The sequence below is a fragment of the Durio zibethinus genome, chromosome 9 (genome assembly GCF_047325235.1).
Source record: "Durio zibethinus cultivar Kanyao isolate XHJ-2024 chromosome 9, ASM4732523v1, whole genome shotgun sequence".
NCBI classification, from domain to species: domain Eukaryota; kingdom Viridiplantae; phylum Streptophyta; class Magnoliopsida; order Malvales; family Malvaceae; genus Durio; species Durio zibethinus.
The window spans coordinates 10704416-10720648 of NC_143170.1; the positions used below are offsets into that span (position 1 = coordinate 10704416).

A 16233-nucleotide genomic window follows, 5' to 3' on the forward strand; every position below is an offset into this window, starting at 1 on the left:
ACTTGAGTTGACCTTTTCTTTCCCTTCACTTTCTCTTTCTTTTTTAGCTTAGTTAGACCTTTCTATCTACTTGCCTATAACCTACTCACCCTTAGAGGGCTTAACATCTAATGACTCACATTCCAAAAAGGTAAAAAGGACTTGCACTCGATAGGTTCAAGTGTCACCATCATATCATAGGAAGAAAAAGAAAAAAAAAGGGAAAATAGTAAATTCCTCAAGGCTGTAATGTAAACCGGGGTTAGAATTTAAAGCTGACCTAGATGGACATCTAGAAAAAGTTAAAGTAAAATTTATGGTTGAAAAGGGCGTAAAAGAATAAGAATGAAGGTCAACTGGAAGAGCTAAACTAACCCCTGACATTATGGCTAGAGGATTATCAAGTTCATAGTCTATTGCAATAAGAATTACATCCATGCCATGATAGACCCACTTTCCCTTAGCATGAGCATTCTCTTCAAGTTACCTTGGATCTTCAGCAGACATCAGGTTCAAATAGATAGCTGCTTGGTAATAGTCCCTTCCTATAATGACAGAAGGGACCTCATCATCTAAAGAACCTTAATGGCCAAGCTAACCTCTTCTTGGTTCCACCTTAAAACTCTCAAATACATTAGAATTGAAAGACATAATTAGAAAAAGTTAAGATACATACCGAAGAAGATCGAAAGAATAAGATAGATCAAAAGAAAGTTGGGAAAAGGCTAAAAGATAGATGAAATTAGGTAAGCATGAGAACAAAAAGGTGTATAGTAAGGTAAAAGCCATAAAAGGTCCCTTTATATAGCTAACGTAAAGATAAAATGGACACTCCAAAGTGTGCCACATGGCAGAAATGGTTATCGAGGATGACTTTGCACATTCTCAACCAAATTCATTCAACCCTTACAAAAAAGGTCAACATTGTCTTTGAGCTTTGTCGAGGTGACTGACGTGTCCTATGTGCAAATTGATTTGATGTCAAAAATTAAATCTATATTTAATAAGCTCAAAGACTATACTGACTTTTTTTTGTGAGGGTTACCATGGTGATCTTCTTAACCACCTTAGGATCTTTAAACATGTTCTCTATAAAGTCAAACTCCATATTTATCACTACCCATTTTGAGCTGGGCTACAACCGAGTGCCTCACCCAACAGCACAAGCTTCAGTCATTTGTTTCGTTAAGGTTTTCTCCCTTTAAGCCTTTTTATTTCTATCTCTTTTAGGGTAAAATCAGGCTAGAAAGAGGCTGAAGAGAATGAGGGTTAATTTTTTTAAGCCCTCTTAAAAGGGCTCTAAGCTGAATGGCTATTTTACCTGAACTCTTGAACTTAGAGGTGTGTAAGAAGCGAATATACTCAAAATCTACCATATGGGATGATATATCTGCATAAAAGACTAGCTAAGTGGTAGAAAAAAAATTTACAAAATAAACACCATTTTAAGATACCTCAAACCTATCCCAATACTTAACCTCATTTAAAATAGAAGGAAAAGTTAGCTCATTGTCATCCACAACTAACTTCCTCTCTTAAGGAAGTCCATTATTTTATCTCGATCTTCAAGCTCGCTAATTTTAAAGGGACTAACCTATTGGTATGTGCCCTTCAAGCTAAATTATATTTTGGCTAAGATAATGTCATATTTATAGTATTTTGATATTTGATATCTTATAAGTCTTATTTCTTTATCATTGAGCTTATGTACATATATTTTAATATTGAAACTTATATGATAAACTCCTTGGAATATAGATAAAGCTTTGTAAGGGATTTACAATAAGATTGTAATTATGAGATCATCACTATATAGAAGCTATATCTTCTAAAATTGTTCCTAGTTGATGCTTTATCAATAGAGGACATTGACAAAAGCTGTTAAGACTAGCAACATGGTTATGCTTTTACTTATAAAGCAAGCAACCGATCTCATAGGTCGAAGTTGGATAAACTTGAACTAACATATGGGTGCCTGTTATAAGAACAAGTTTACTAAATATAACCTGGTATGAGAATGCTATGTGGTAGTTCACATAGTGTCTGTAGCTGCATTCTTATATGATGGTTGTATAAGTGATCATTTGACTTGAGATTACTTATAATCTTATTTGACAAATGCTAAACTTTTAAATTTACTTTACTTATAATTCTAGCCAAGAATGCTCCAATCGAGTTTTGTTAGGTATAACATGAGACATATGAGGATGTATGAAGTAATCAAGATGGGACCATAACTTTAAGTGATCTAAAGAGTATCTCAACTAGTCTTGATTGAATTAACTTGAGAAATCTTTGGCTAAAGTGAAATAAAAGTTTAGAATTGTTTTAAAACTTATTTGTGAGTTAATGTCAATGACAAAACTTAACATGGTTGAACAAGATTGAATAGACATTAAACAATACTCAATGATCAAATCAAGATACTATGTGATGAAAAGATATTAATTATACACTAAGTCCATTCACAAATAGGTTGTCAAGCCATATTGAGTTTTCTTTAGCAATTAGGGGTCATGGCAATAAAGCTAGCATTGATCATGATCTATAAACATAAGATTGGCTAATTGGAGAATTGATAATGAAGACAAAAAGTTTGTTTCATCCATAGCCAAATACTAAGTCTTACAATTTTTGTGTTTATTGCCAACATGCTAAAGAACCTAATGGGTCACACATAATAGGACAATTGTGAAAGATTAAAATTGGGACAAATTAAGTTAGACTTAATTTGATTTTGGTATGACCAAAAATAGAGGAAATAAAAACAAGAAAAATAGTTTCCCTTGTTTGATATATTCGGCTAGCATAGGATTAATTATGAAAATTTGCATTCTATGTATTAAACTTAATGTGGCTGAATGCTTCCCATATAAAAAGAGCATCAAGCTACCCCTCTTTTACCCAATCAAGTAATAAGAAACAAACTAAGAGAGAAAGAAGTTTAACTCAAGAAAATTCAAGAGGTAATGCAAACACTTACTAGTTAGAATATGGTTTTAAGTTTTACCAAACCTTAAAGAAGGTTATTTCACAAGAGTTCATACAGATCACCATGAAAGGCTAAACACTTGGGTAGCTTCTTGGGTTGGAACCTATTTGGAAGATCACCAAATTGAACCAAGAGATTTTTGACATTCAAGGTAACACCTTTAGTCGAAACTGTGCATGCTTGTATATATATATATTGTTTGTATAATCTTATTGATTGATCTTGGCTTTAGGGAATTAAAAATTAAAAATTTTCATTGTTTTAACTCTACATAATGATGCATAATTCCCTACAAGTGGTATCAGAGCCTTCTCAATGTAGATTATACAAATTAGAAGTTTGTTTGGTTGTTCATGATATCAAAACTATTTTGATTGCAATCTATTATTGTGATGTAGAAGCTGAAAACTTAATTGTTTCTATATTTTTTTGATTCAATTCTTTCATAATACCAAAGCATGATGTCTTAGTATTATTGGGTATGAATTTTATGATTTATGGATATCATTTACATGCTTAATAAATTTTTTGTTTGCAATGTATCGGTATCAAAAAAATTATGCTTTAGTGATATTATGAAAATTTTTTCTCACTCTAGGGATATTATCTGGCTACTAAATTTTAACACATGAATATAAACATATTGATGATCATTATTTAAAAATTTCATAAATTTTGGAGTTGATTTGGTTATTTAAAAGTCGATGACAATTTCAGCCCAGAAATCTGGCTGTGGCGGCTGGGTATGTAAAATATGCATATGATGTATTGTTGCCCTAATATGATTATGGTAATTGGTTTTCTTGATGCAGTTGGTACTTTTAAAAGTGAAGAGGCTTTAAAGACCTTATTACTAACATTTTAATGAAAATCTACCTGGTAATCAATATTGGGAATCTTAGGAAATTTGTTCACCAAGATTTCAAATTTTGTTTTTTTGATCACCAAGTTTAATGGACTATTTTTATAAAAGTCAAAGTAATTGTTACTTTGGATTCAAGAATCATGAGCAAAAGCATAAGACAGCATGGGAAAGAGTTTAGAACTCTTAGATGGTAGTTAGTAGGGGCAGCATAGCAAAAAATGGCTGAAACTACCTAGTTTCCATGAAAACTATAATAGTCACAACTTGCTTTCCTTTTTGGATGGGTTTTACCCAAGTCCTAGATTGGTATTGTTTCTTATTGAATTGGGATTCCTAAATAGTTTGGGTTTGAGAAATAAGATTTCATATAAAATCCAAATTGAATTAGACTTTTTAACTTATTTAAAACTTCTAATTAATAAGAAACTATTTCACTACAGCAACTACTTGGACTAGGAAAATCCTAATGCATGTAATTTGACTTGATTTTAATTGATTCGCATTCCTAAATGGTTTAGAATGATGTCAACCATGTTACATTAAAATTCAAGTTAATATATGATTCCTTAGTTGTTTAGGAAATTATGATTGCAAATTACATGTTTCTAAGATAATAGTTAGACATATTTGGACATGCTAGCTAAATATGTCTATGCCTTCCATCACGTTATTGATATTGATATTGATATTGATATTGATTCAAAAAAATAGATGTGCAAGATCATTAATTTGAACCAAGCATGATGATTGTTCTAGTCTGCATGTTAGTTATGAGATAAATACCATAAATGTTATATTAATTTATTATTATACATGCTAGAATTTATATATGATAAATTCCATGTATAATTGTGAGATGTATGATAAGATTACATGTATTGGATATATGATGAATTCTTATGCATCCTTGATGAGACCTATGATGAAAAAAATCCCTATGAAAAATATTAAATCTTGATGCCTTCCATTAGTATAAACAATTGAACTTTCTACTAGTGGAGCTTGTTAAGACAAAACTCAAGGCACTCATTATTAGTAATAAGGTTGTGTTATGATTAATGGGTCTTACTTAACTATCATTGTATTGTTCAGATGTGAAAAACTTTGTTCATATAATTATAGAGGCAATGATTGGGCAAATCACCCAATTGATCTAAGAGTCACATGGGGATGTAATTGATAAGCATGTTATCTACCTAATTTACTTATCATGGCTTGTTGAGACAAACCTTAAGGTTATGGTAAACTAAATGGGATCCTAACCCACAAAAAAAGGTATTTTTTCAAGTTGATAGTGAGGGCTATTAATTTGATTAAAATAGTGGGAGCAACCAATATATAGATTTAGACCTTATCTATATTGGTATTGAACAATATGATTAATACTTGTTCATATTTTATAGGTTGCAAAATGAGTAGTAACTTGTCGCTTCATAGCATACTTGATGCTAACAAGTTCACAAGGCCTAACTTCAATGATAGGTACCACAATATGAAACTCGTCCTAAGGCAAAAGAAAATGCTTTTTGTTCTTGATGAATCGGTTCCATCTAAAGTAGATGCTAGTGCTAATGATGTAGTGTGGTGGGTTTATGAAACCCATAAAGACTATGTCGATCAAGCCACATATATCCTGGTGGCTAGTATAATCCTTGAGTTGTAAAGGCAACATAAGAATATAGATGCTCCAATAATCATTTTGCACCTTAAAGAATTGTTTGGCAAACAAGGGTAGATTGAGAGGTTTGAGACCTCTAAGGAATTATTCCAAACAGTGATGTTTGAGAGCACTTCGATCAAAGTGCATTGTCTTAGGATGATCAATTGAATTGAGAAACTTAGACAATTAGGATTTGTAATGGATAGTTAGTTAATTGTTGACTTGATCTTGTTATCTTTTCCTAGTAACTTTTTATGAATTGTAATAAACTTATGCATCAGATGGAAGTAACATTACCATAATTGATGAATATACTTGACATTGTAAAAAAATCCATTAAAAACCAAAAGCCTATAGCTTTTCTAGTTTCTTCATCTAAGACCATGAAAAAGTCAGCCAAGAAAAAAAAAGTAAAAAGGTTGATAAGAAAGGGGATGCAAGTAAGGCTATCAATCCTACTAGCAACATAAAAAAGAACAAGGGTGCATGTCACCATTATGGTAAGAAAGGTCATTAGAAAAGGAATCGCAAGGTCTACTTAGAAAGTTTGAAGGAGAATGAGTCTAAAGACACTTCTACTTTAGGTATATTTATGATTAAGATCAATCTATCTTTTTTTGACACATAGTCTTAGGTATTGGATACTAGATGTTGTTTTCACTTATGTAATGACATACAAAGATTAAAAAAGAGTAAATGCCTAAAGAAAGGAAATGTGTCTTTATGTGTTAGAAATGGAATAAGTGTTGTTGCCTATGCCGTAGGGAACTTATTATTTACCTTTACCTTTTGGTTTAGTGTTAGAACTAAAGGATTGTTATTATGTTCTTGTCATAACTTAAAACATCATTTCAATTTCTTATTTAAGTATAAATGATGTATACTCATTTAATATTAAACACAATTGTTGTTCTTTTTATTTAAATGATGTGTTTTATGGTATGGGAATGTAAGATAATGGCTTATATGTTCTTAGATTAAACAATGATGTTCTCAATATAAATATCAATAAGGCTAAACTAGATAAACCAAATCAATCTTACTTATGGCATTATAGGCTTGGTCACATCAATAAAACAAGAATCACAAAGTTATAGAAACAAGGATACTTTGATCCTTTTGATTATGAATCATATGGAACTTGTAAATCATATTTGCTTAGAAAGATGACCAAATCACCTTTTACTAAAAAAAAAAAGAAAGAGCCAGTGTGGTTGTTGGCCTAATAGATTCAAATTTATGTGGCCCAACGAATGCAAATGCCAGAGGAGGATACTCTAATTTCTTTACATTTACTGATGATCATGCAAGATATGTTTATGCATATTTAATGAAACATATGTCTGAATCCTTTGAAAAGTTCAAAAAATTAAAAATGAAGGTTAAAAAAAAACTAGTAAAAGTATCAACACACTTAGATATGATCGAGGTGGTGAATACTTAAGTGATGATTTTCTAGGTTATCTAAGAGAAAATGGGATTTTCTCACAATCATTTCCACTTGGAACACCACAACACAAATGGACATTCTAAAATGAGAAATAGGACCTTGTTGGATTTAGTTCGATCTATGATGGGCAATTCAAATCTTGTTATATCCTTTTGGGGTTATGCATTTGAAACAGTTGCTTATCTTCTAAATATAGTTCCATCTAAATCCATTGACAAGATACCGTATAAGATGTGAAAAGGTAAAAGACCTAACTTGTCACACATAAGGATTTAGGAATGTGATGCTTATGTGAAGTATACACAAGCTAACAAGATTGGAGCTAAATTGGTTAAGTGTAAATTTGTAGGATATCTAAAGAAAACTATTGGATGTTATTTCTACAACTCCAAGGAACAAAAGATGCCTATTTCTAGACATGTTGTCTTCTTGGAAAAAAAAGTTTATCCTTGTAGATAACAATGGGAGGAAAGTAGAACTTGAAAAAGTTTAAGAAACACAAATTGACACAAGAATGGAACTTGGGCCAATGGCTAAGGCATCAAATGCATAGGCGAAAGCTAAAAGTACACAAGAACTCCATAGTTCAAGTAAGACTCACCAAGCTCCTGAAAGATATGTATTTCTCATAGACAAGGATAAATTGATCATAGATGATGATCTTACTACCTATCAAGAAACAATGTTGGACATTGATTTTAAGAAATAGAATCAGGCCGTGAAATCCGAAATGGAATCCATGTATGCAAACCAAGTATGGACTTTGGTGGAACTACCTAAAGGGATAAAAACCCATAAGGTGCAAGTGGGTTTTCAAAAAGAAAATCGACATGGATGGCAATGTAAAAATGTACAAAGCCAAGCTAGTTACAAAAGGTTATAATAAAAAATAATGAGTTAATTTTGAAGAAACTTTTTCACCAATGGCCATGTCAAAATCCTTTAAGATTTGCTTGCTATTTCCATATATACCATGACTATGAGATATGGCAAATGGATGTCAAAATGGCATTCCTTGATAGGAATTTACAAAAGGATGTGTACATGATACAACCCAAAGGTTTTAAATCCAAAAAGAATGTTGACATTGTGTGTAAGCTTCAAAGATATATCTATGAACTTAAGTAAGCATCAAGGAGTTAGAATATATGCTTTGATAAAGTAATTATAGAATTTGGATTCATAAAAAATGTAGATGAACCTTGTGTATACAAGATGACAAGTAAGAGTGCAATTTTTTTCATAGTGCTATATATGGATGACAGATTACTAATAGGAAATGATATGCCCATGCTACAATCTACCAAGATTTGGTAATCAAAGAAGTTATCTATGAAAGTTTTGAAAAAAATAACATATGTGCTAGGCATAAGGATCTATAGAGATAGATCAAAGAGGTTGGTTGGTATCCTACAATCTAGATACATAGACAAAGTGCTAAAAAGGTTTAGAAAGAATCAAAAAAAGGATTTTTGCTAGTGTCACATGGCATAAATCTTTCCAAAGACATATGTCTAAGACACAAATTAAGAAAGATAGCATGACTAAGGTTTCATATGCTTAGGCAATTGGATTCATTATATATGCAATGCTATGCACAAGGCTTGATATCTCGTATGCTTTAAGCATAACAAGTAAATATCAAGCAATTCTAGGTGAATGTCATTGGAAAGTCATGAAAGCAATCCTTAAGTACTTGAGAAGAACTAAGAATATGTTTCTTGTCTATAGTGGAGTTGAACTCCTTGTTCAGGGCTATTATGATGCAAGCTTTCAACCCGACAAGGATGCTAGCAAGTCTCAAAGCGGCTATGCTTTTACTCTGAATGGTAAAGTAGTAAGTTGAAAAAGTTTAGAATAAAGTACAACTACAGACTCTGCAACCAAAGCTGAATACATCTCTACATCTGAGGCTTCAAAAGAGGTTATTTAGATCAAAAAGTTCGTAATTGAAATAAGTGTTGTTCCTTGCATTGTTGATCCGATAATAGTTTATTGTGACAATAATGAAGCTATCGCTCAAGTTAAGGAGCCAAGTTCTTATCAAAGATCCAAACATGTATTGAGGTGATATCATCTCATTAAAGACTTATTTCTAGAGGTGATGTTAAAATTGAATGAGTACCCACAGAGGATAACATTGCTAATCCTCTTACTAAAGTTATGTCCCAAGAAAAACAAAATAAACATGTACTCAAATATGGTATTAGATACATGAATGATTGGCTTAGTGTAAGTGAGAGATTGTTGGTAGTTGCCTTTTTAGCCAAATCATATTTTGGCTAAGATATTATCATATTTGTAGTACTTTGATATTTGATATCTTATAAAGGTCTTATTTCTTTATCATTAAGGTTGTGTACTTATATTTCAATGTTGATGCTTATATGATAAAGTCTGTGGAATACAAATAAAGCTTTGTAAGGGAATTACAATGAGATTGTAATTATGAGATTATCATTGCAAAAAAGCTATATATTCTAAAATTGTTCCTAGTCATTACTTTATCAATAAAAGGACAATGACAAAAGTTGTTAAGACTAGCACATGGCTATGCTCTTGCTCTTGCTTATGAAGCAAACAATTAATCTCATAGATTAAAGTTTGGATAAACATGAGCTAACATATGGGTGCTTGTTATGAGAACAAGTTCACTACACATAACCCAATATGAGAATGCTATATGATAGTTCACATAGTGTCTATAGCTACATTCTCATTTGATGGTTGTATAAGTGATCCTTTGACTTGAGATGACTTATGATCTTATATGATGAATGTTATACTTTAACTTTACTTTACTTATAGTTCTAAGTAAGAATGCTCCAGTTGAGTATTGTTGGGTATAACATGAGGCATGTGAAGATGCATGAAGTAATCAAGATGGGATTCATTACCTTGTGTGTTCAATAGAATATCTTAACTAGTTTTGATTGAATTAACTTGAGAAATCTTTGGCTAAAGTGAAATAAGAGTTTCGAATTGTTCTAAAGCTTTTGTGTGTTAATGTCAAGGACAAGACTTAACATGATTGAACAAGATTTAGTAGACACTAAACCTTACTCAATGTTCAAACTAAGATATTGTGTGATGAAATAATATTATTTATACGCTAAGACCATTCACGGATAGGTTGTCAAGCCATATTGACTTTGTTGTAGCAATTAGGGGTCATGGCAATGAAGCTAGCATTGATCATGATTTATAAACATAAAATTGGCTAATTGGAGAATTGGTCATGAAGACAAAAAGTTTACTTCATCCACAGTTGAATATTAATGCCTACAATGCTTGTGTTTATTGCCAACACGCTAAAGAACCTAATGGGTCACACACAAAAGGACAATTGCAAAAAATTAAAATTAGGACAAATTAAGTTGAACTTAATTTGATTTTGGTATGACCAAAAATAGAGGAAATGAAAACAAAAAAAAAAGAGTTTTCCTTATTTGGTACATTCGGCTAGCATAGGATTAATTATGAAAATTTGTATTCCATGTATTACAGCTAATGTGACCAAATGCTTCCCTTATAAAAGGAACATCAAGCTATCCCCTCTTGTACCTAATCAACTAATAAAAAACAAACTTAAAAAAAAAAAAAAAGCTTTCACTCAAGAAAATTTACAAGCACTTACTAGCTGTGGCTTTAAGTTCTACCAAATCTTAAAGAAGGTTCTTTCACAAGAGTTTGATTAGATCACCATTAGAGGCTGAACAATTGAGCAGCTTTTTGGCTTGGAATCTATTTGGAAGGTCACCAAAATTGAACCAAGGGATTTTAGGCGTTCAAGGTAACACCCTTAGCTAAAACTATACATGCTTATATATATATATATATATATTGTTTGTATAATCTTATTGATTGATTTTGGCTTTAGGGAATTAAAAATTTAAAAATTTTGCTATTTTAACTCTGTAGAATGATGTATAATTCCCTGCACAACTTGGACATCTTTAAATGCACCCAGTCTATTAGTTATCTCCCACACCCCCTTCTTATACTTTTGAATGAAGAGGAAAAGCAATTTCCAACTCTTTATTAAGCCGATCAATCTACAATTTTTTTTTTGCCAGTCAAGCTGTGACATAAAACCAACTCCTATCATAGGCATGCTTCTCAACTATAAAAGATTCCTTGAATAAAAGAACTGTGAGATCTAAACCTAGTTTCCTACGAAGAATAATGAATCCTATTATATATCGAAAAGAATTACGATGAACTTAGTGATTGTTAAATCATAAGAAAAAAGAAGTTCAACAATAAAAAAATTCAAAGGGAACCTTAGACCAACCATTATGAACTCTTAGTACACCTAAATCTTGTTGGCATCCAAAGGCGTAGTAACTTAATGATCAGTAGTCGATGCTTATTATGCTATACCCTCTTTAGGAAGATCAAATTTAACCTTCAAAGTACGAGAATGATGCATCAAGCACATGTTAGGGCAATCCTTGGGATTGGCCCTACCTTTTAAACTCTATTTCATATCTTTTAAGGTTACACCTAGGTTGTAAGAAGTATGAAAGGGATAAGGTTGTATGCATCACCACTTGAGGCAACCTCTTCCTCCCCCTTACCTTTCCCTTCTTCTTCGACTTGGTTATACCCTTTTACTTGCTTGTCTATAACTTGTTCGCCTTCAAAGGTCTCATCGCCTGATGACTCACTATCTAAAAAGGTAGTAGGGGTCTACATTTAAACAGGAGAAAGTCTCACCATCACATTAAAGGAAGGGGAGATAGCAAACTTCTTAGGCCCATGATGTGGACTAGGGTTAGACCTTAAAGTTAGCATAGATGGATGTTGAGAAAAAATTGAAGCAAATGTTTGTCGTTAAAAAAGGGTAGTTAAAGAAAAAAATGAATGTCAACTGGAAGAGCTAGATAACCCTTAACATTGAAGATGGAAAACTTTCAAGTTCAGAATCTATTGCAACAAGAAGCTCATCCATGCCATTATGACCCGTTCTTCCGTGACATGAGCACTCTTTTTATGTTACCTTTAATCCTCAACAAACATCAAGTTCAACGAGAAAATTGCTCGACGATAGTCTCTTCTTGTAATGATAGAAAGGTTCTTGCCATCTAAAGAACCTTAATTGCTGAGCTGACCTCTTTTTGGTTCCACTTAAAACTCCAAATACACTAGAACTAGAAGACATAATTAAAAAGAGTTAAGATATGAATTGAAGAGGATGAAAAGGATAAGATTGGTCAAAAGAAAATTGGGAAAAGGCTAAGAGATCGGTAAACTTAGGTTTGCACGAGAGCAAAAAAGTTATAAGGTAAGGAAAAAGCCATTGGGAGCCCTTTATATAGCCGACTTAGAGATTGAATGGATGCTTGAGATTGTAACACATGGCAGAAGTGGTTACCGAAGATGGCCTTTCATATTCTCAACCTAAATTTATTTAACCACCAATTTTTCTCTTTTCTCTTTAAATGCAAATTTACTTTTTAACATCAAATCAATTTGCACAAGGGACACATTAATCACCTTAGCAAAGCCAATCACATCGACTAGGTCGACCATGCAATAGTGCAAAAGATAAACAAAATTTACAAACCAAGAATTTATACAAGTCTAGCATTGGCTATCGTAATAGTAGATCAACGAATTACAACCAAACACAGCATCAGGCACACATATAACATGTTGGAAGCTGACCATAGGCTTACTTGATCCAACCTTTCCTCACACCAGCACTTGTAGTCACCCACCTCATTGACTTACGATCAAAATGACCAGATAAGCTCTCAAAGCCTATAATCAAGAAACTTAAGCTTAATATTGCCAAACACACATCATATCAGCTAAACCAACACTCGTCAATCTGATACTTAGACTACTGGGTGGAAAGATAAAATGTTAAAGGTACTTTTAGGTCCAAAGGGCATTTTAATCATCTTTCTTCATTAAAAGTTGCCAATAGACAAATAGGAGCATTTTGAACTTTTGGGCCAACTTGACATGTCAAACCAACCTAAGGTCACAGTGCCACGTTAGCTTAGCCACCTCACCAATCTACCCAATAGGCCCCCTTGATGCTAACTTGTCACCCTCTGAGTAGACAATCAATGTACTGGTCGGCTCGACTTTCCATGTCATTTCTAACCATAAGCTAACCCTAGGCAGCTTAGGCTACTCAAAACCCCTCAACTTTCAACTATAAATAGGAACATCTAGGTACCATTTAATCCATCTAATATTCTGATACTTTTTTATTCTTTCTATTCTCCTTCATTTTTTCCACTTTTGCCAACCTTTGACTTGAGCGTCAGAGAACAAATGCTAAGGACACCCCTTAGCTTTTATTCCTAACCGTTTTGTTTCCCTTTCTTATTAATTTTAGAGTTATACTCTTAGTAAGTCAGCTCAGCACAAATGTCACAGACCTCAGAGGGAGTCCTGAATCCCACATCGAACATAATAAAAGGGTTACTAGGGTATAAAAGGGTTCACACCATCTCTTCCTTGCGAGGCACCTTTTGTAGGACAAAACCGTGAGGCCAAGGGAGGCCAGAGCGGACAATACCTCACAAGGGTGTGAACCGTGGCGGTTAGGCTGATTCAGGATGCTAGAAGGGTGAATGCGCGAGTCTAGGAGCCACGCAGGTTCTGAGCTTGAGTCTCGACCCGTGACAAGAGGTATTAGAGCCAGCCCTAAACCGTTCAATCCACGCCAAGCGTCTCGAGGGAGGTAGGCAGGGTGGCCAGCCTCCGTGATAAGGGCGTCACGAGGTTGGGTGCAAGAGAATGTCACGGACCTAAGGGGGAGTCCTAAATCTCACATCGAACATAATAGGAGGGTTACTAGGGTATAAAAGGGTTCACACCATCTCTTCCTTGTGAGGCACCTTTTGTAGGACAAAACCGTGAGGCCAAAGGAGGCAGAGCGGACAATACCTCACAAGGGTGTGAACCATGACGATTAGGCTGATTCGGGACGTCAGAAGGGTGAATGCTCGAGTCTCGGAGCCGCACGGGTTCGGAGCTTAAGTCTCGACCCGTGACACAAACACCTTCATACTAGGAAGTCTTGAAACGCTTTAGATAAATTGTATTAATGATATAGAATTTTTTTTGGCAATGGATTTCTTCCCTTAGAAATTACTATAATCATATATATCCAAGGGACAAGATAGAGCCTTGAATCTTCACATTGAAGTCAAATGCTTTAAACTTGTTCAACCTACAAGGACATTAGATGATTTGTGAAATTCTCACGTTCCACCATAAATTCACAAAGTATCAAACTATTCTTTGCTATTTTTAATGCACCATTTTAGGTAGTTTTTTTACTTGGGTAGAAAATCAAATACAAAAGTTTACTCAATAACCTCTCAAATGAATTAGTAGTTAAAATTTATACAAACTTGCTAACTGTGTATGATGAGTCTGATGACTAGTCCTTCTTCACTGACCACACTCATTGTTTTGGACAAAGATGTTGAGAAGCAAGAGGAGGTCGTGTTGCCTAATGGCATAAGGTATATTTTCTTCATTGTCTATAAATTAGTCTATATATACTTGATTAACCACCTAAAATATATATCTAATGCCAGCATTTTCTTTGGCTAATAAATGATAATATATATATATGCATTTAAAACAGGTACTATGAGTTGAGAGTTGGTGGAGGGCCTTTTCCATGGAATAGAGACTTGGTGGTGATTGATCTCAAGGGAAAAATTGAAGGCGGTGGTCAAGTGTTTGTTGATACATTTGATGGAGGGAAGAAGCCACTTGCTCTAGTAATGGGGTCAAGGCCTTACAGCAAGGGAATGTGTGAAGGGGTAGAATATGTGTTGAGATCAATGAAAGCAGGAGGCAAAAGGAGAGTGATAGTTCCTCCAATTTGGGGTTTGGAAAGAATGATCAGATTTAGGCTCTGGTGTCCAGATTCCACCGTCTGGCGCTCTTGAGTACAGTGTTGAGGTTGAGATAAAGTCTACATTGCACCCGCATGATCTTTTTTTTTTTCTTTTTTGAAGGAAAGAGTCATAAACTAAATTGCATATGTACTTAATTAGTGCACTTGCACAGTTTTACGAGTTTATTTATTTTTTCCCCCTGTTAGATTATGAAAGTAAAAGCAAATTTATCAAGGAATTCAAACTTCTTATAAATCCAGATTGGATAGTTAAGAGATAAACACTACAATTACAATAAAACTTAAAAACAAAATCCTGCACTTTTAAAAAGAAAAAAAAAAACCCAATAAATAAATCTTCCCATTACATTACGGACTAGCTGGCATCGGAAAGCGGCACAATGGGCATCGATGACTGGTATTCAGCCACTTCTCAATACAGTCTCCATGGAAGAGATGCGAACAAGGCATGCAAGTGACCTCTGTTCCAGGCGAGAGTTGCTCCATACAAATCATGCACTCTTCAGTAGAAGCACCAAGACCATCAGCCTCAGGTTGAAGCTTCACTTTTCGCAAAGCCTTGACGGAATCCTTCATCGCAGGAACTGGCTTAGGAGTTTCTTGCATTGACAACTCCAGTGCCAGAGCCTCTAACTCATCTTCCCGCCTCACCATCTTCTTGACGCGTAATATTATTGTGGGGATGCCGCCAAATTCAGAATTGTTCTTCTTTTGTTTCTTCTGCTTCTCTTTTTCTAAAAGCAGCTTCGCATCGGAGAAAACTACGTCCAATATCCTTTCAAGGCCGCGCTGATCGGTACGCCATCCAGCTTCACGTAAACGGTGAGCTACATAGTTGCGGTGCCGATTGGAGCCAAAAACAAATTCTGGCAAAACCAATTCTTCCTGGAATTCCTCCTCCCGATCATCCTCCCGAACATTGCCATTATAGTCCTCAAGGAACTTACGGATTTGAAGAAGAAATCCGGTTTGGGAAAAGTGAAGACCCTGGACAGGAGGGAGAGTTACGTCGCATTCTACCGTCAGTTGAAACCACGGTTCGCGTCTTGCCATTATCAAAACAATCTCTTCGAAGAAAAGGGCAATGGAATGCAATGAATCAAAGCAGAAAAACAATATAAAACTTAGGGTTTGCTTTGAGTGAAGACTAGGGTATGCGCTTGTATTTATAGATATATTGCCTATCCTAATCCTAATGGGAAAAGAAGAAACGGAGAATAAAATATTTTATTTTTTATTATTTTAATAAAAAAAAATAACATAATTTACAATACAAATTTTGTAGTTTTTTGCACCTCCAATCTTATTATTTTAATAAAAATAAAATAAAATAATTTACAAGTTATATTCCAACTAATATGTATTTTATTACCTATTTATGTTATCTGAT

The 16233-nt window shown here is 33.9% G+C and overlaps 1 protein-coding gene and 2 pseudogenes across 1 annotated transcript; 2 read left to right on the plus strand and 1 right to left on the minus strand.

Moving 5' to 3' along the window:
- LOC111311227 (peptidyl-prolyl cis-trans isomerase FKBP17-2, chloroplastic-like) overlaps positions 1-14919 on the plus strand; it is a 39172-nt pseudogene extending 24253 nt beyond the window's left edge.
- Positions 8392-9164, plus strand: LOC149516795 (secreted RxLR effector protein 161-like; annotated as a pseudogene).
- Positions 14752-15965, minus strand: LOC111303195 (uncharacterized). Its single transcript, XM_022899292.2, has one exon. It carries the CDS (start codon positions 15894-15896, stop codon positions 15192-15194), a length of 705 nt encoding a protein of 234 aa, XP_022755027.2. The 5' UTR covers positions 15897-15965; the 3' UTR covers positions 14752-15191.
- Between the last annotated feature and the right edge of the window lie 268 nt (positions 15966-16233).